The sequence below is a fragment of the Ciona intestinalis genome, chromosome 1 (assembly GCF_000224145.3).
Source record: "Ciona intestinalis chromosome 1, KH, whole genome shotgun sequence".
In the NCBI taxonomy this organism is placed as follows: Eukaryota; Metazoa; Chordata; class Ascidiacea; order Phlebobranchia; family Cionidae; genus Ciona; species Ciona intestinalis.
In genome coordinates, this window is record NC_020166.2 from 3,785,061 (window position 1) to 3,804,465 (window position 19,405).

General features: G+C 34.9%; 4 protein-coding genes across 5 annotated transcripts in view; 3 read left to right on the forward strand and 1 right to left on the reverse strand.

Moving 5' to 3' along the window:
• The window catches only part of LOC100182114 (45 kDa calcium-binding protein-like), a 5,168-nt gene extending 3,600 nt beyond the window's left edge, over window positions 1-1,568 (forward strand). The window contains exons 8-10 of the mRNA XM_026836485.1: window positions 38-211; window positions 540-703; window positions 891-1,568. Of these exons, the coding sequence (XP_026692286.1) occupies window positions 38-211; window positions 540-703; window positions 891-1,067 (515 nt within the window). The 3' untranslated portion in view covers window positions 1,068-1,568. The remainder of the gene's footprint in view (window positions 1-37; window positions 212-539; window positions 704-890) is intronic.
• An 823-nt stretch (window positions 1,569-2,391) lies between these two features.
• Window positions 2,392-3,432, forward strand: LOC100179781 (neural Wiskott-Aldrich syndrome protein-like). Its single transcript, XM_018812755.2, has 3 exons — window positions 2,392-2,565; window positions 2,696-2,833; window positions 3,241-3,432. Exons 1-3 carry the CDS (start codon window positions 2,452-2,454, stop codon window positions 3,370-3,372), a joined length of 384 nt encoding a protein of 127 aa, XP_018668300.1. The 5' UTR covers window positions 2,392-2,451; the 3' UTR covers window positions 3,373-3,432.
• Window positions 3,433-4,536: 1,104 nt separating this feature from the next.
• LOC104266813 lies at window positions 4,537-15,104 on the forward strand. 2 transcript variants are annotated; one of them, XM_026837425.1, is made up of 10 exons: window positions 4,537-10,158; window positions 10,730-10,789; window positions 11,592-11,665; window positions 11,841-11,926; window positions 12,143-12,185; window positions 13,238-13,374; window positions 13,579-14,035; window positions 14,094-14,207; window positions 14,288-14,396; window positions 14,577-15,104. In XM_026837425.1, the coding sequence occupies exons 1-10, from the start codon at window positions 6,690-6,692 to the stop codon at window positions 14,630-14,632; spliced, it is 4,605 nt and encodes a 1,534-aa protein (XP_026693226.1). In that variant the 5' UTR covers window positions 4,537-6,689; the 3' UTR covers window positions 14,633-15,104. The 2 variants fall into 2 exon arrangements, with proteins under 2 accessions (XP_026693226.1, XP_009862217.2); XM_009863915.3 differs by lacking the exon at window positions 10,730-10,789.
• A 1-nt stretch (window position 15,105) lies between these two features.
• Window positions 15,106-19,132, reverse strand: LOC100177433 (leucine-rich repeat-containing protein 74A). Its single transcript, XM_002127046.4, has 11 exons — window positions 18,464-19,132; window positions 17,886-18,116; window positions 17,724-17,793; window positions 17,525-17,653; window positions 16,765-16,903; window positions 16,621-16,708; window positions 16,268-16,377; window positions 15,945-16,202; window positions 15,728-15,883; window positions 15,489-15,647; window positions 15,106-15,433 (listed from the first exon to the last, which is right to left on the reverse strand). The coding sequence occupies exons 1-11, from the start codon at window positions 18,981-18,983 to the stop codon at window positions 15,293-15,295; spliced, it is 2,001 nt and encodes a 666-aa protein (XP_002127082.1). The 5' UTR covers window positions 18,984-19,132; the 3' UTR covers window positions 15,106-15,292.
• Window positions 19,133-19,405: the final 273 nt, after the last annotated feature.

Below are 19,405 nucleotides of genomic sequence, written 5' to 3' on the forward strand. Positions count from 1 at the left end.
AATACAAATAAATCTATTGATGTATGTAGTATTTAATATTACACTAAAATTTTATTATATTTTTACGCTTTCAAGATAATATTTTTTACCCAACAGGCATCGAACGATGGGGATTCAAACATGAGTGTGAGTGAATTTCTAGATTTTCAACATCCAGAAACAGGAAGGGAGATGCTTGAATATCTTGTGCAGGACTTTCTACACGACATGGGTTGGTTAATTTATTTTCGCATTTAAACCTGTACATGATGTTTAACAGTAGAAATTTAAACTTAAATTTTTAAAATGTTGTGGGAACATCCCACTCCCACATATGGACTTTTTGTCTTTTTGTGGATATTTCGTAATGCATATCTATAAAGAGACACTTAGTTTACCATACAGTTCAACCATTTGCACGATTTAGTTTCTGATTTAATTATATTATTAACCGAAGCCAAGAGCATTATATGTGTGTATTATTTTGGTTGTTACATAAATTTGTCTTGTAAAAAATTTGTCTTTTAAAAGTATAAATCAAGTAATATTTATATGAATAGACGTCGATGGTGATGAAGTGTTGACGATCCAGGAATACATCTCTGTTGGATCAGATGTTGATGTTGATACACAGGATGATGATTGGGCAAAAGAAAGAAGGAATGAGTTCAGGAATGTCATTGATCAAAATAAAGATGGGAAAGTTACAAAAGAAGAACTAAAAGTGATTAAAAAATACTAGATGCAATCCAATGTATTATTACTTACATTTTAATTTGAAGTTACTTGGTTACTGTGTGGTTGATGTATGCATGGTTAGAATCAAAGGTAGTCTTTTTAATTGATGTTAAATGTACTGTTAAAAGTTAGATTTTAAATAACATATACTTAAATTGCATTTCATTTTGCAGAGATACCTTGATCCAATGAGTGAAGCAATGGCTCAACAAGAAGCTAGGCAGTTGATTGGTTTTGGTGACGAAAACTTTGATATGAAACTGTCACTTAAAGAATTGCTTGAAAATAGTGAATACTACACTGGAAGTAAACTGTACAATTATGCACGTAGTGTTCATGATGACCTGTGACGTTCTTATTTAAAGTACATTGTGTTTTAAAGCATTTCTTTAAACTGGCACATACTCTTATTATGAAGTAAAGCTTATAAACTTCACATTTCTCTTTACTGTCCATGTGATATCCTATCTGTATTTACTTTCCTGAAGTGAGGTTTTTTAACATGTGTAAAAGTTTTTGAGAGCTTAATTGGATACATATTTTTGCAATATATTTCTTTTTTTAATAAAAAGTTGTATTTTTAGTGCAGTAAACATACCAATATTTTTACTTTAAGCTTTCTGTATACTGAAGGAGCAGTAACCGTCGTTATAATGCAATATTACTGTGCTTCTTGTATTTCTTTGATGCCATTAGAATGTATTTTTAATTCAGATTAATATGTATGTTGAAATATATTTTTAGTTCAGATTTATATGCATGTATGTAGAAAATAGTAATACATTGCCTGTATATTTTACCGGTTAACTTATTTATTGACAAACAAAAGTAAAAGTGGTGTATAGACATGGCATTATGTGCTCGCATTAACTGCTTTAATGTTTAGTCAGAAATCTCCCCGATGATTTGTTGGTTAAATTTGGTGTAGGTTAAGTTTGCCACAATATTGTAAAATAAAAAGGAGTGGCAAAATATAGAAACCAAAAAAGGCCGAAAACTATAAAAAATGGTCTTACTGATGACGTTGTAACCAAGGTGAAATGATAAAAGTTAAAGCTAGCAGGCTACAGGCAACGAAATAGTAACGCAGATGCATACAGTGCAAATGTCTTATTAGAATTATTTAATATTCACGACAGATCCAGGTAAAAGAAAAGGGGTGAAAGAACAACGCATTATATCTGAGGTGTTGCGTAATCTGTTGCACTTGCCACTTACCACCTTCGTATATAACCAGTTTATAATCGAAATCGTCACACGGTGTCGCTTGTTTCGGTTTATTATTGCTCAACCCAGTGAAGTTGTATTACTGGGAACGTATTACGTATATATGTTAGGTATTTTAGGGAGCTATATTTAGATTTTGTATTATTATAATTCTGATTATATCCGCTATATGTTGTATATTGTGCAAGTGGGGCCATTATTCCTTGAGAATACCACTGGTTTACTATACTATCTTTATTATAAATCGTTAATGACGGTTATTCCCAGTTACCACTAGCATAGTTAACGTTAAGCATAGACAAGTGCTTAGGAAGATTGAAACATAATTCATTTTATATGTAGCTGATCTGTAATATTTGACCATAACCAAACAGCAATATTTTCATCACGACAAACTATTTTGAACTTGTTTTTATTTCAACCTGTGTTTTAAATCCAAGCTTACGCCTAATAGTAAATAAATATATTTATATTTAATAGTTTTTAAGGCTTAGTGTTTGGTAAAAAATGAATGGACCAGGGCAGCAGCGAAGGCATCCACCTGCACAAAATGTTCCGTCATCTCTTCTTACTGATAGTGAAAACAAAACCGTGTTCCACATGCTTGGAAGAAAATGTGTGGTATGTTTTTTGTTGTAACTTTTTTTTATTTGAAGTGTTTAAACCTCATGCTTATAGTTGAGGTAAAGGTATAGCTATATTGGTAAGAATTTTATTAGTGTGACATAATTTGGTATTTTTATTTTTATAGACTCTTGCAACTGGTGTCGTACAAGTATATCTTGCTGATGGTTCTGGTAGCAAATGGCAGAAGAGATGCACAGGAGTTTGTTGCTTTGTCAAAGATAATCCCATGCGTTCTTACTTTATCCGAGTTTACAGTTTAAAAGTGAGTTTGGAATATTATTAGCTATATTCACCAAGTCTGAGGTGACAGGGTAAACATCGAAACTTTATGCACCCATCTTTTTTAAATATTTACACTTCAAGTATGACAACAAGTGTGCAGTTTGTATTTGCATGTAACTGTGTGTCCAGTTATTTTTCTTGGTCATTTCATTTATTTTTAATATCGTTTGCTTCAGTGCTTTCATTGCTTTTATATATATATACTTGTTGACAATGTAAAACTTGTAATATTCTATATAACAAAGTATATAGGCTATATAATATACATTTAAAATTATATTCATGTATATTTCGTATTTATGTATATATAGTGGTAAATGTTATATATTGCTGCAAACTGCGATTGTAAGTACTATGTAATAAATGCAAGATTTATCTTTTTTTTAGAATGAATCACAGATCTGGGAACAAGAGTTATACAACCAGTTTAAGTACAATACTCCACGTTCATACTTTCACACATTTGATACGGATGTATGTGTTTACATTTGTGTCATTCGGGTTTTTAGATTTCAATAGTTAGCCTAATCAATGTATTGTTCATTTTTTGCCATGAAAGTAGTAATAAATTCATTAAACATGTCTGACTGAATCTAGGTAAAATAAAGTTTTTGACTCGAAGCCTTACAAACTTCTTAAGTGGTATCTTCTATAAAAATTTAAATGTTTAAGTCTGTTATTAACATTGTTTGATGTCATATCAGATGCTAAACCATTGTTTCATTAGCTCAGTTTTTCTGGATAATGGTTTATACAAAATAGAGTATTATAGAACTTAATATGCTGAACAGCTGAAGCAAAAATGTAGAAACCGATTTTTTGAATTAATGTTTTGTTATTCATTAGATGTTTGGTTTCTGTTTGTAGAAATGCCGTGCTGGGCTTAACTTTGCCAATGAAGCAGAGGCAAGCAAATTCAAGCAAGTGGTCGAGGAAAAAATTCGACAAAAGCAAGAGAAGAAACAAGGTAGGCTATGTTGAGTTAGGTTCATTATAACACTTTTATTAGTGTGTTTTATTACTAAACATGAGTCTTAAACAGGAGTCAATTGTATTTATAAATATATAATGTAGTTTATATAATAACAGTAGCTGCTGAAATATGTAATGAATATTGATAAAGATTTCACTTTTTTTCACAAGCTTAAACTTATAGTTATGTCTGTTTTGTGTGCTTTTAACCTACACTGTTGCATTTACTAGTGATTGTAACAACTTTACAATATTAATGTAGTAGTTAGTTCAAATTGGAAAAGTTTTCCTTTTGCATTTCTGAGCAAAGCTGGTTCAAAGCAAAGTTTTGAGCTAAGAAAGATATTTCCACTGAACTGTGTAGGGAAAGAAATGTTTCTTGGAACGCTAGGTGGTGTTCTCACACCCATACGCAGATCTGCTTAACCTTTCAAGCAAATGTTGGCAACTCCAAGTAATTTTCTCATTACATTGGCATAAATTTTACCCACCCAATCACAGGAAATTTGTCAGAGGAAGTCAGTATGGCCTCAACCAGCAAACTACATGAGCTGTGTGTGTGTCATTCAGTTGCCAGTAGCATGGTGACTTGTAAACCTCCACTGTAATTAAAATTGATTGTTTGACATTTTTATCAAGGCAAGGTTTGTATTCACAAAAAGTGCACTGTGTGCGTGGTAAAGATTGTTGTAACACCATCGCTATTATAAAGTTGATACCCGCTATCTTACGTCGTTTTCCGGGGCAGGATGAGTTGTCACTCGAAGCTTCAGTCTTCTTGCCATTACGTCATCGTGTGCGTTTGTTGATACTATATTTTCATTTTCTTTGCAATCTTATATGTACTGGCGTCAGTGGCATATTTAGCACCATGCATTCCATGCTGTAATGCTTTAGTCCAAGCGTAGTGTTGCATATTGTCAACACACGAATGCTAAGGGAAAACAAAAGCACGCTCTGCGTCACCAACACCCCGCCTTATTCAAGTGCTTATGGAAATATATAATCAATTTTACACTTGTAGGATGAACCAGATAATGCGCTTTATAATTAGTTGTGGTCAATTTGTTGCTATATTTGCTAAACAAGGTGATATAACTGGCTGAACAAGTAACAACCTAATAGCGTTTGTTTGCAAACAATGTATCATCATTATGTCACTAAAAGTGTGACGCCCATTTTAAGTTGCAACAAACTCGTACTCATCGCACAGAAAGTTCACAAAACTGTACAATAATTAGTTTTCGAATTAAAAGTAAGTGTCATGTTAACACTTAACTTGTTCACAAACGCTCAGTGCTTCTTGTAACCAAATTACCGACGCTCGTATTACCACATCGATCACCGAGTTGTATCGAATTGATTTATTTGTTTCGACGAAAACCAAACATCTAGCATTAATCGCGAGCCAACTTAGGCGTCACATTGATGGTAGTTACTAATCAGTAGATGGTCCGCTTTTGTTTAAATATCACCAAAACAAGGTTTTAATCCCAAAACAACAGTTTTTAAATGGTGCGCACTCCGCAGTGTATACCAAATGGCCGCCGCCTAAAATAAATGGTTGCAAAAATATTAAGAAAAACCCAAATGAATTTTTTGCTGCATTTTAGAATAATAAATTATTCGTTTGATCGCGCGTCCGGTTATCTTTTTTACGGTCTCGAAATTATTACTTGTAACGTTGATAAAACAAAAAAATGGTTTATATTTTAATGTCAGCTGCGCTAGTTGCCCAAATTTGATGTCCGGTTTGCGCTGTGTCGTGCCATTGGCTTCGTCGTTCAATTGTTTCCTGCCACTAATATTATTGTCCTCTCTTTCGTCTGGTAAACACATTTCGATTACAAATGTGGTTTTGCTATGCAGTGCATAATATTGCGGTGGAATTCGTGACCGGCAATATACTCAGCCAGGAGCTACGCTTAAATTAATTAAATTAGCATTTGGTTATTTGTCTGGTATTGGGTTTAATTGGCGTAAAATCACACCAGTGCTAACCAGATAGACGTTACATTTGAAGTATGTAGGAAAGGCGATGTCCGAGTTCAGGTCACGGGTTTAATGTTGAACGCGCGTTTCCTGTACGACGATGTTATCAACTTATGGCTCAAGTTTGTAGTGAACGTTTGTGACTCACCGAAATAAATAGAAAATCGGAAACAAATACACGCCGCGCTTCGACCCACTTTATAATTCGACATCCAGTATGTAATAGCGCGCAAAAAACTTTGTTAACAAGAAGTCGATATTTCTTAAGTCCCGGAGTGAAGGTGGTAACAATGCGTTTTAGATCTGCAAGCTGCATTCTTTTAAAAGCCGTTTTAATGCGCGTATTTGTAATACTGATTTTTCTATTCATATTTATAAAGAGGATTGAGCCTTGACCTTTTCGCTGAGTTTCGCGACCATATTTGCAGTGACGTAAGTGATTGAATTTCCTTGTTTCAGCTTGCGTGGTATTCAAGTTCATTTACCATTGAATTTGTGTGCAGTATACTCTTTAAATAGCTTAAGTCACATTGGTATGCATGACTTTAAGCATGTAGTTTTAGTGCTGTTAGTTAAGGTATGGTTTACTAGTAAAGTTTCCTATTTGTGTTGTTGTTTCAACCACTTTTCTAATGTTTGTTGGTGTGGAAAAGTTATTGTGTTTCTACCTTCTATTGTAAATTCTAAATAGAAATTTTGAATCAATAGCAACAAGATTTTAAGGAAGTTAATCTCAGCATGACGCAATCTATTGTTTCTGTTGTTTTTTGCTAATTTGTCTATTTTGTTAAATATATTTCTTGTAGATTCAGTGGACTAACTTGAGGTGTAGTTTAAATTAAGACTTTTACTGGATTGTGTTCAGTTCAGGGATGACTGCAATTGCAACTGCTTTCACTGCATATGATATGCAGACCCTCCATGGTCAGAGCTTCCAGGATTATTGCTCCGTGAACTCTTCCGATGAAGATCGAGGATCAGATTACAGTTTATCGGATATTGAGGATGGTTTGTCATCAACTTCAGCTGTAACAAAATGGCCAACTGACATTCCAGTAGTAGTGAATAAAAAGGCGTATAATTTGCCGAACCATGCTAATCATGGGCAACCGGCTCACAGAAAACTTTGCCGGGCTCCGATTCTTACAAATGTGTGGCAGCGTCAGGTTTCAATGAATACGTCTCGCAGAAGAAATTCATCTCAACGTCACTCTGCCCATCGCTTACCTGCTCAACAAACTTTGAAATTTGGTGTTCAGCAAATTGCTCATCTGTTTGAGAACATTTCAAATAAAGAGAAAGTAGTTGCACCAACTACTTGTACCACTATGAAAACTATGAACATTCCAAACAAACAAAGCATGAAAGTTGTAAAACTTGCATCTTCTCCAGGCCAAACAAAACTACCTGTTATAAACAGTCCTGTTAATAGGAAACAAAGTTTATCAAGAATTCGAATCCAATTTCCATCCCCATCGCATATTGATATAATTCGTGATCGCAGTCAAAGTTACAGCGGTGTGCTTGACTCTCCAAGGTCCAGATGTTCATCAGTCCTCAGTACCAACAGTTTGAAGATTGACAGTGATGCTGCTGATTCCAATGTTTCAGAAGAGGGAGGTTCACATAAATCTGTCAAGCAATGGAAGCATTACAAGAGAGCAATGGAAGCTTACCGGAAATCTGCACAGAGGGCAAAAGCGAAAGCTGCTGCTGCCAATCAAGAGCCTGGTTCTACGAAAGTTGACAGTCCCCTCCACAGTCATAGTATATTTGAACGTGGTAGTATATATGATCTGTGGGACAATAAGAGTCACTCTTCCACTCCAACTGTTGAAGATGAAGGCATGAATACTGATCTTTGCAGTGACTTTGGTTCATCTCGGCATAGTGATGAGTATCCCATATGGAACGGGAATTCTCCTGTCTCACCTTCAATAAGAGATTGGAATTATTCAGTTGAAGATACTGATCATTTAAGTTTAGACTATCGTACCCTAATGGCATCCAATAAACCGAAAAATGGCTGGATGTTGGTTCAAAATGCTGTTACTCATAGGGGTGTGAAGAATGAATATAGAAAAAGTATGGAACCAGATTCAATCACAGACATTGATGCTTTAATGATGGAGTTTGATGAAAAAGTATCCAGCAAAGATGATGATGATGAATGTAATGAAAAAACATCTTTTGATTTGACGCAGAATAAAACTAATTCTCCTTCATTAAGTCCTGTTTCACCAGAGAAGATTGTTTGGCCAGAATATGAAAAACTTGTAAAAGCAAAGTTTGAGGTTTGTCAGCATCCCAACTCTAGCTTTAAAATGCGTCTCGCTGCACTGGAGAAAAAAGGTGTGAAATCTATGTGTAGTTTTGAGCAGGATATGAATGAAATGGATAGTGATAAAAGTCGAACATCTTCAACAACTGACACTGATATGTTAAACAGCAACCTAAGAGATAAAAGTATTATTCGCAAGCGGAACTTATCACTTTCCAACTCCTACCTTAACCAGAGACAAGCAAGTGACATGTGCGGTGAAACAAAGACTTTTTCACAACATAGGCATTACCATACTGTTGCCAGCCCTGCACGATTATCCAAGTTGCTCCGAAAGCAAGCGAAACAAAGGATTCTTTCCCCTCTCTCTTCACCGAAGTGTTCTGCCCAGATTAAAACTGAAGCACGGCCATTTAATCGTAGGACAGCAAGTTTGGGTGATCCTTGCAACGCTTCTTTAGATGAAAACATCACTTTGATCAATGATGAAGATGAAAACTTGTTTTACACTGAGGATGTTTTCCCACTACCGTCACCAGCTTCATTGAAAGATACAAGTTCTTCTATTAATGAATTCAACTTTCCAAGCCCACCTCCTGAATTCACAAATACATTCAATGATGAAGTGGTGCCAGGTTCACATTCCCAATGTGAGATTGATACTGCCCTTGTTAATAAAGATGCTGCCGAAATTGAAAATAATGTTAATGGTGTCAAAGCTTTCTTTAACATCGGTTGCAATGATGTTGACTCCATAACCAGTAGTACTTACATTAACTGTACTGATGTTGGTCAGAATCCAGTTATTTTAAGGAAAAATAAGACAGATAGTTCAATAAATGCATCCAGTAACTTATCCCCACAATCTATTAATTCCAAAAGGGCATCGTGGCTTTACTCAAACATTCAAAGTTCAAGTTTTGAAAACATTCCCACCAACAATGATTCAAGTGCTGCAAGTAATGGTGCAACAACTTACATGAATGTGACTCACCAAAGTAGAAAAGATACTAAAGTGCTTCCACAATTAGAAGTTGCTGTTCCAAAGATTGTTGTTACTCGTTCTCCTAAACCTGACCAAAGAAAACTAAACTTAAATTTAAAAAAGAAAAGTTCATTATACTCAGCTATGGCTATTTCTGAAGGTCGAGTTTATCAAAATTCTGATCTCAGTCCAAATGAATATTCATGTATCACCACACCTGGGTCAGAATCAGAAGGTGATTATGTTAATTACGAATCATTCTATAAAAAACTTCCTCCCAAAAGTAAATCTGCATCATGCAGTCCGGAGGGACAGAGAAAACATACAGATTATGAGGAACTTGATCCAGCAAAAATTTTACCAAAGAACGTTTCTAAGTTAGAACTCGATATAGACGGATATTTTTCATCACTTGGTAGAAAAAAACTTTCTCCTCGCCACTTGCCAAAATTTCTTCAATCACCAACTTTGTCAAGATTTACAAGTAGAAAAAAAAGCTGCGCTGGCCAACAACCAACCAATGCTACCATATCATCAAATCAACCATTAATGGTGAACTCAAATACAAATACCAACAATAGTTCTGAAGTTTCATCAGTGACCTCATCTTTAGGTTGTATGTCCGTTGAGCTTTCTCCATCCACTTCACACTGCTCTTCATCCATTGCTTCCAGTGGCCAGATCTTCACATCAGTTAACTCGATCCCCAACACCAAGAGCTCCATGTTTGAGCCCAGTGTTTTTGCACCTTACTATGCCTCTTTACCCAGGCACTTCAGAAAGAAAAAGAAGAAGGTAAAACGTGCCCAAGAGATCTCTGTTCCATTGACTGAGTGCCTCACAAATCCCTCAGCGACATTTCAACTTAAATTAGAGAAAGTGTACCAAGCACCGAGCCAGAAATTGGATCTTATTTCAGCTTTCATCAACAAAGAGCCAATACAGAGTGTTGGTGTAGGTGAAGTTGATGTACAGATACCCAGGAAACAACCAGTTACTAAATCTTATTCTACAAGCAATATATTCTCTGGAATGACGAAAGTTCTTAAATTGAATAGATTAAAAACGCGTGCAGGTACAACAGTCTTATATAATTTTAACAACGCTTGTAACTTTTTTATTATCAAATGGTTGTGTTTAACAATATTACTGTAAATTTATAGGGTTTTTGTACTACTTGGTAAATAAGTTCATGTCATTGTTAATCGCAGCACAGTTTGTTTTGAATAGATGTGGTCTTAAAAATGTTGTTGTAAATTGGTTAATAAATTCATCTTATTGTTTAGCAGTTGAGCAGATTTTGTTTTAGATATCTATAGTTTTAAAATGTTGTTGTAAAATTGCTTTCGACTTGTATAAAGTTGTGCGTTGTTTGTGTGGAAGTTTGGTTTGAAAACTCTGTTTGTTTGTCTTGAAACTTGAGGAATATTGATCCATCCGCACCTGATCGTGACCTTCCTATTGTATATAATGTCCGTGTCGCTAGTGTGGGGAATATTATTCCCAAACCAATTTAACCTGTTATGGTTTCCGATATACAAGACAAATTATATGGTACATGTGCGATCAATACAACTATACAACTTTATTTGATTGATTGTATATCACACACTTTGTTGTGTAATGACCTACATATTCCTTTATAGCAAAAAGCAGGGTAAACTCAGTTCGGAGCCCAAATTCAGCTTTACCCTCTCCCCCTGCAGGTATAAGCAGTGAATTGGAATGGGAATTGCTTGCTCTTGTTATGATTGTTATGCATGTTAATATATGGTGACAATAACATGGAAATATTGCAATATTTAAGAAATAATTATTGTGTGATAAATATGCAATTTATTATAATATATAATCACCCCCAAATTATTATAAATTATAATCACCCCCAAAAAGTTTTAAATAAGAAAAAAAAGAAAAATTAGTTGCCAGATCAGCAGATCCAGTATAGGTGAAAGTTATGGTCTATTCAGCATGGTGTTTTTTTTTAAATAATGTAAAAAACACCAAATAAAGATGATGTATGCTCAATTTATAAAACATTGGACATTTTAAAGCCATGTAACAAACTATTTGTTTAACTAATTCTACATTATTTATATATAAATGTCGCTTTTAGTATTACTACATTACTTTCTGTATGAAACTCTTTTCTTGCTTGCAAGTGAATGTTGAACTAAATACAAAACTTTGTTCTACTAATAGCATTGTGCGATGAAATGGTTGCCTGGTGACTGTTACGATGTCGGTGATTTTGTTTTACTAATTACTCGGAAGATCAACTAATATTGCTTTGTTATTAAAATCTAGTTCCCTTTAATACGGAAAATTTTCTAATATAAGAACTATTTCTACAAAAATTATGTTCAGAATAATACAATATTGTTGTAGCTTTCTCCAATTATTGGTTGTGCATAATTTGTTGTTAAACGCAGCGTTATACGTCTAATGCATTGCATGTTTCTTGTGTGTGATACTTATTATGTTGTCCTAAACAATATTCAATTCCAGCGGTCCATCAGCAGCAACAATCATCTTACAACCAACAACCTGCTGCTCCTGTTCATGTGGAAATAAAACCTCAGGTAAGTGACTGCCTTAATATCTGCTGTAGATAATTTTTCACAATTTTTGAAGCTAATTGAAGCAGACCTATGTTTTAGTATGTTTCTGTGACTTTGCATTACATATGTAGGCTAACAAGCTAAACAAATATTTTGCATTTTTTTAACTTATTTATAATTGTTTTCAAACTTTTAGATTGAAGATGGAAAGAAGGCAAAGAAAGGGAAAAAGAAAAAGGGAAAATTAACAAAAGCAGATATCAGTATGCCATCAGGATTCAAGTAAAACGTGTTCTATAACTTATTAAAATCCAATTTAACACCCATATTCTATGTTTGTTTAAAAGTGATTTTAAATAAATGAATGTAAGATTGTGAGATTTAAAGTTTCTAGAATGTTAAAATTCCATGGATTGTGATTTATAGTATAGTGGTGTGGGTCACAGTGTGTGGTACTTACATACAATTTATCTGTTTACACAAGATATCTTGTTACAGGCATGTTGGGCATGTGGGTTGGGATCCAAACAAGGGATTCGACGTAAGTCTTATTCATACATCCTATATCTGTGTAATAGTTATATGCTTATACAAAGCAATTTTTCCATTTTCATGTATAGTAGGGTGGGAAAAGACGGGACACCTTTGTCACATAATATCTCCAAATATTTTGGATATTAACAACTAACAATGGTCTATCGGAGTCGCGAGGATATATTTTTATAGTTCTTGGAATGTTCTTTGTTTACTACCAAATGAGACAAGAAAATGGAATGAGAAGGTGTCCCATCTTATCTGATTTACATGGATTTTTTTCTAAAGAGATCTCCATGTTTTAATCTCTACTTATCAATTAACAACGCATCACTTGGCACTAAAGACCTCCATATGCTGGTGCTTGCATATGTGAATTACATTTTCAAATTCAAACTAACATAGTCTTTAGGCCAATGCTTACTGGTTTATCAGCTTACTTTATTCCGTGTTTAAATTGTTGAGGATGCTTAAGGTTTAATGCATTAAGTAACTTTTACGTGAGACAATAATCAGTTATCTGTTACAAATTTTTTATAAACTGATTATCTGAATATGGATTATGAAAGAATCTTTATTTTTTTCTTTTTTTTATTATTACGTGCCTGTGTATCAGTCATATATATTTTTTTATTATTACGTGCCTGTGTATCAGCCATATTACGTGCCTGCATATCAGTCTATGACACTTGTTTCAAAGTATATTTGTGAGTTTTAGTAAACATAGTCAAGATGGTACTAAACTTTTGTACTTTTAGTAGAAAAGAATATAATAATACTTTTAAAGAATATTTATTACACTGTAAGCAGACGAGGATAAAAAAATGGTGCCAATAATATGCGTCTGACTGCGATACGGTGTTGCGGCATCGGTCGCATGAAGGACTTAAAATGGGCTTTCCAGGTGTTAGGGTATAAAACCAGTTAAATCTAATTTAAATCCCAGGTTCTTGACAAGGCCTCACCCTTCAAGAATAAAAAAGCTATGTTACAATTAGTAAATGATTTAAGTTTCCTCAAATGCAATGCATTGTGATTCATGATAAATTTTGATTTCAGACCAACAATATGGATCCAGATGTGAAGGAATTATTCAATAACGCTGGTGTCACAGAGGATGATATGCATGATAAAGAGAAAGCTCAGTTTATCTACGATTTCATTGAGAAACGAGGGGGAATAGATGCTGTTAAACAGTAATTATAAACTTCAATTGTTGGTTTTAATTTTTTTACATTAACTTATTCTAGGAATCTAGGATATCCTATAATCCTTGAATAATACAAAAAGATTCAAATCTCACTGATACGAAATTCTGTATTGTGCATCCCTATGCATAGTATACAGTAATTTTGAAATTTTTTATTTTTGTTTAAATATTCGAACAACTTTATCTATAGAGAACAGAAGCAAAGAGGTGCTCCTCCTCCTCCACCACAGAGAGGAACAGGAGGAGGTCCACCACCCCCGCCCCCACAAAGAGGAGGACCCCCTCCACCTCCACGAAAAGATGCTTCACGATCTCAACCACCACCACCACATAGGAGCCAAGGTCCTCCTCCTCCACCTCCTGACCGAGGAAATCGTCAAGCTCAGACACCTCAACCTCCGAGAGGTCGTGAACCTCCAGTTCTTGGAGGTAGGATGAGCCATCCACCTCCACCACCCCGTGCTCCAGAAAGCATTCCTCCCCCGCCCCCACCATCTGCATCATATGCCCCACCCCCTCCTCCCTCAATGCCATCTAATGTTCCTCCTCCACCCCCGCCTCCACCACCAAGCTCTTCTGCTCCACCACCTCCTCCTCCTGCCACTGGTATGGGCCGTGGAGCATTGCTGCAGCAGATAAGACAAGGGGTAAGTTAAGACAGTTTTGTTAAATAGTCGTGAAAACTTTATGACAAACAATTTTTAGACCGGTTTGAAATCAGCATCTGAACCTGTTAAGACCACGAACCGTCCGGCTGCTACCGGTCGTGATGCGTTGTTGGATGATATAAGGAAAGGTGGAATTGGTGGATTGAAATCGGTAATATATATTTTCTACTTCCAATAATTTATGTTGAAAAATAATACAAACACACCATTTATTAAAATTTTTATTCTAAGGTATCCCATGAACAGAACGATAAACCAGTAGCTTCACCTCCTCCAGAAGAGGGTTTAGCTGGTGCCCTTGCTCGTGCTTTGCAGAAGCGAGAAAATGCAATTCATTCAGGTTGGTTTTATAATCAATGTATCAAGATATCTGAGAAATACTAACAGTAACAGCCACTTTTCAAAAACTGGTATTTAGTTGTAAAATTACTGTTTTTTGCGTATTTTTGTATGATTAAATCAAATTGCTGTTTTTGCCTATTATGATATGTTATGGTTAAATTAAATATTTTCTCCACAGATTCTGAATCGGATTCTGATAATGAAGATTTTGATGATGAGGAATGGAGTGATTAGAAATATTTAAAGATGAATGAAATGGTTTTATTTTGTGATTAATATTGCGGTATTGGCAATCACATAATTTAAACACTGTCATCTATATATTCCAGCGTATAGTGAACATACCATGCAAATATAATTATGTGGAACAGTGCCTTTAGTAAAGCAGTCAAGTTATTAAATACAACATGGAAAATAATTATTATAATATCAGATATCAGGCTACCATTATGCTTGCATCTGTCCACCAAATCACATTTGGAGAAATGGTTACCATACCTGACATTGTGCGTTTTGCATGGTGTGTATTACCAAGCTGGATAGTTTTGATTGTATCTGTATCTCGTATGTATATATAATAATGTTATACAATATTTACTTGGTTTAAACAGCTTGCGTTATATTAATTAATGTTGAAATTGTTATTAACTAAACTGCAACTGCGTTATTGTAATTACTGCAACAAATATAAGTGATCCGATCTGGAGTTTTTTTTATTTATTACAAAAAGTACAGAAGTACAATAACAGGAATATATTACTATTAATCTCACAAGGTGTGCAATGAAGTTGTGTGCTTGAAGGTAAGATAATATAAACTCACAGTGAATTAGTAGTTAGATCAGAGCATAGGTAGTGTGTCAATACAGGTAGTTTACAAACTGCATATGAAAAATCAAAACTTAACCCGAGATATTCTTCTCCGTGAAACATTTTTTACTGGAGGTGTTTTATAGACAACAGGAACTACTTCTTTGTGAAGAATAAAATTGTCTCTGTCAGGATCTAAATTGCTGATCAATCTTTCTGTTTCAATCTAAAATAGAACAAATAAACAATACTGTGTTTTAATCATGAGTGGGACCACTTACCTCATTGGAACATTTCTTGAGGTTTCGAACTGCATTACGAAGATCTTCAATTTTGATTTTTTCTGCAGTAGCAATGGCCTTCAAGAACTGTGCAGAAATTATTTTTCCCCTTGCCAGAACTCTATGCAAGTGAACAGATCCTCCATACAATGAACATTTCTACAGAAAAGGTTTATTACTAACGCTGCTTGAGTAAAACTAAAATAGTTGTTCAGATACACAAATAACTATTGGCATACTTTTCGTTCCTGTTCATTTTGCCCCTCATAAAAAACACATATTGGCCTTGATTTGATCATCTGTCTTAGCATTTCGATCAGGTCTGGGGAGAGAACCACCTCCTTAATACTAAGTTCAGTAAAAACATCACTTTGTTGCAAATGCTTTAAAAGATACTGTAACAAATTTCATGTTTAAGAAATTATTTTAAAACAAAATAAAACACTTATTACGAACCATCACGCCTTTTCTGCCTAAGGGGTTTCTATCAAGAACCAAAGTTGTCAATCCACTCGCTGTCTTTTTTATTTTCTTTCCTTTGATTCCGCAAATGCTCGAAGCTAAACGTTCAGCACCGAAAGGCCCGATATGATTGACAGCAAGTGACAGATGACGTAAATTAGAGTTATGACGAAGTGGGCGGCCCAACAAAGCTGCCCCTTCGTCTCCCAAGCCATTCCATGACAAATCCAAACTTTGCAATGTTGAGTTCACCTTCAGCAATGACATTAGTGTAAGTTAACTGTTTAGTATTTAGTTAGTGTTTGGTTAAGCATTACTTTAAAGCATTGCCCGAGTGCTGCAGCAGCAATCTTTCCAAGCATATTCCACGATAGGTTTAAGCTGGTGAGACTGCTATTATCCATCAGCATTGCAGCAAATGCTTGACCTGGATAAAACATGAATCAGAGTAAAAACATTGTAATTAATGTTTAAAATTTACTATACATCAAAAAAAGTAAATCTTATATGACAATGGTATTATAATTTAAAGTATTGTTTTGTTGCTATATCCTGTTTTTTTTAAATATATTTTTAAAAATCTTTGGTACCATAATCAACGAGACAAATAAAGTTATGATTATTATTAAAATTTTAGTATACCCATTAAAGTATAGCACTAAAAATGTACCTGCACTATCGGTGAACTGGTTATGACTAACATCTAGAGATTGAAGCGTCGAGTTTAATTTTAAAGCTTCACAAAGATGAAGAGCTTCCTGAAAAATCAATATATAATAAAAAAAACATCATGAAACGTTTCGAGTATACTCACTTTGTCAGCCAGTGTGTTGTGGCTGATGCAAATATGCGTCAATGATGTATTGGTACACAGCATAGATGAGATATAGTACCCAGAATCATTTTTTAACTGATTAGATCCCAGGTTCAAGCGACATATATTTGAATTCTTCCTGATTATAAAGAGACATAAAAGAATTAGTTTGGCCAGTTGTACAATTGAATTAAATCTCTGTGTACACAAAGCGCAGTTTCGATTAGGTACAATGGATTTAAATTTCCCATACAAATACAGGAACGCCCAATTGAAATGAAGATGAGTGCTTACCAACAAAACCTACTATTGTACATTTGATTCTTTGTTGTTATAACATTGCAGAACAATATAAGAGATATGTATTACAAAGCATCAACTTTCACAATGTGTACAAAGGAGGGTCAGAATTAATTTGTGTTGTCTACAGCATTATTAAAGCTGTAAATATCATAACCTTTACACTGGGACTGGGTATTCTGCTATACTTCCTAAACAATACATTTTTGTAATTAATGTTTTATATATAGTAGCTTGGTGTAAGATGGGACACCTGCTCATTCTATTTTCTCCTCCAGTTTATAGTAAACAAAGAAAGTTCAAAAAATATAAAAACGTATCTTAATGACTCCAATATAGCGTTGTTATTTGTTTAAAACACAATCAGGATATTTGGATATTGTGCGCTAAAGGTTCCCCCACCCTACTATATATATATATACTAAAAACAACAGAAGATTTTTTGTAATTTTCCACATACTTCAACATGTCTATGACATGCTTAGCTCCATCATCATTGATTGAGTTACCAGATAGATCAAGTTGTTCAACAAATGTATTGTGTAACAAAGCAGCAGACAATGCAAGTGTATCTTTACTGCTGAGTGATCTGATTAAACATAAATGTATTTAAAGTAGTGTAGCGCTACATACAAAAAGTTACTTAAACAATATTTTACCTGTGATGCAATAAAAATTGAAAGTTTTTATCAGATAACTTTTCCACAATTTTCTGAGATGTCGGTACACCTAGAGAAACAGAATATGTCACTAGAACCATTTAACACAGACACATTATCACTCAAAAATTTGCAAAATTATTGTTTCGTAAAAACCATTACTTCTTTGACAGCAAATCTTTTTGTAGTGAGTTGCCCCAGTCAAATCTGCAACTTCTGGGTGATAATTAACAAAATCATCTTCGAGATCTGTGTCATACTCATCAGACTGTGGATCCAAACCATCAAGAAAATCCCGGAAAGTCATTGAAGTTTCTGGTCGCGTGGTATTGGATTCACGACTGGCCAAGCGTTCATGAACCCACGCCCAATTCATTGAACTCACCGTTGACCCTACAGGCATTTATGAACTTTAACATAACTTGCATTGTTTAGTTATAAGAAATAGAACAATTAAGATAAGTTGGTAAAAGAAGTCACGCTACTTAATGGCCAATACTCATAGTCTTAGGAGTCATAGCAGTATAGCACAAAAGCCACACATGTTATTTATTTTAAAATTAAACCATGTTATAATTAAGGATTTGCTGATCTACACTATTGGGTTCTAACTATCAAAAAAGATGCAATTTGGTGACAGTGTTAAGCAAATTAACAATTTAAATCATTGCACTTTTCGCAGATGGTGTAGAGTTAATAATGGTGCACAGATAATTTTAGTTAAACTAAAATTATCTTACTTGGTGTCACAAAAGGTTGCTTAGCCAGGTTAACGTTGGTTGGACTCTCATTATCATAAAACTCTGGTTTGGCAAGTTCTTCTTCAACAGTGTCGGAAAAATCTTGAGTTTGTACAGCAGATCTTGCAGTTATTTCACGACTCCTGCTCACTTTGGGACCACTGTCGGTTCGATCTGTATTACTAGATGGTTCACTACCTTGGCTAGCATTGATAATGACGATCCTCGGAGTATTTTGAAATAAAGAAGAATCTCGAAGTTTTACATGATGTATTGCAGGAGGAGCAGAATGCATAGCGCACCGATCATCATGGACTGTGGGCTTTTTACGCCGACCTACGCCGTCTCCACTTGACTTTAGATAACGTCTGTACTTAATATTGCTTTCCATTAAGAGTTGCCTTTGCTGCTTTTGAACACTTCGTTTTGCCGCACGCGAGAGGACTAACATAGCTCGGTCAGATATTGGAACATCTGTTTCATCACTACGGATTCGAGCTTTAGAACTCGAACAATCCATCTTTGCCGTTACACATACGAACAACTGATAATCAGTGTATGTAATAACATTTACACAATACACTAAAGAAGCGTAGGAAATCGAAATAAGCTAAATGTACTCACATTGTTACGGGTCCTACTAAAACACGCCCGGCGGGGCCCGGTGAAAATATACTAAAACACGCCCGGTGGAACCGGTCAACCTAAAACACGCCCGGTGGGGGGCCCGGTGTGAAATTCGTGTAAAGGGAGCTTTCCTTATGCAAGACCCACCAAAATGTGTGTGTGAAACAGAACTTATGAAAAATGGAAGATATTGTCTGTCTGAAAAGAATGAAGCGGCCAATTTTCGGTGATAGAAGTTACATTCTTGCCCCCCACTTCATCGCAGTAACAAAATGTGCTAATACGGAAAAGCCGAACACGTTAACTAAAAGATGA

Bases quoted from the DNA above. Each gene is read 5' to 3' on its own strand.
- LOC100179781 (XM_018812755.2), top strand. From the start codon at position 2,452: ATGAATGGACCAGGGCAGCAGCGAAGGCATCCACCTGCACAAAATGTT. The intron at 2,566-2,695 runs GTATGTTTTTTG...TTATTTTTATAG, and splicing joins TGCTTGGAAGAAAATGTGTG to ACTCTTGCAACTGGTGTCGT. The intron at 2,834-3,240 runs GTGAGTTTGGAA...TCTTTTTTTTAG, and splicing joins TCCGAGTTTACAGTTTAAAA to AATGAATCACAGATCTGGGA.
- LOC104266813 (XM_026837425.1), top strand. From the start codon at position 6,690: ATGACTGCAATTGCAACTGCTTTCACTGCATATGATATGCAGACCCTC. The intron at 12,186-13,237 runs GTAAGTCTTATT...TTTTGATTTCAG, and splicing joins ATCCAAACAAGGGATTCGAC to ACCAACAATATGGATCCAGA. The intron at 13,375-13,578 runs GTAATTATAAAC...CTTTATCTATAG, and splicing joins GGAATAGATGCTGTTAAACA to AGAACAGAAGCAAAGAGGTG.
- LOC100177433 (XM_002127046.4), bottom strand. From the start codon at position 18,983: ATGGATTGTTCGAGTTCTAAAGCTCGAATCCGTAGTGATGAAACAGAT. The intron at 17,794-17,885 runs GTAATGGTTTTT...CTGTTTCTCTAG, and splicing joins AAAGATTTGCTGTCAAAGAA to GTGTACCGACATCTCAGAAA. The intron at 16,378-16,620 runs GTACATTTTTAG...TGTTTTATCCAG, and splicing joins CCAGTTCACCGATAGTGCAG to GTCAAGCATTTGCTGCAATG.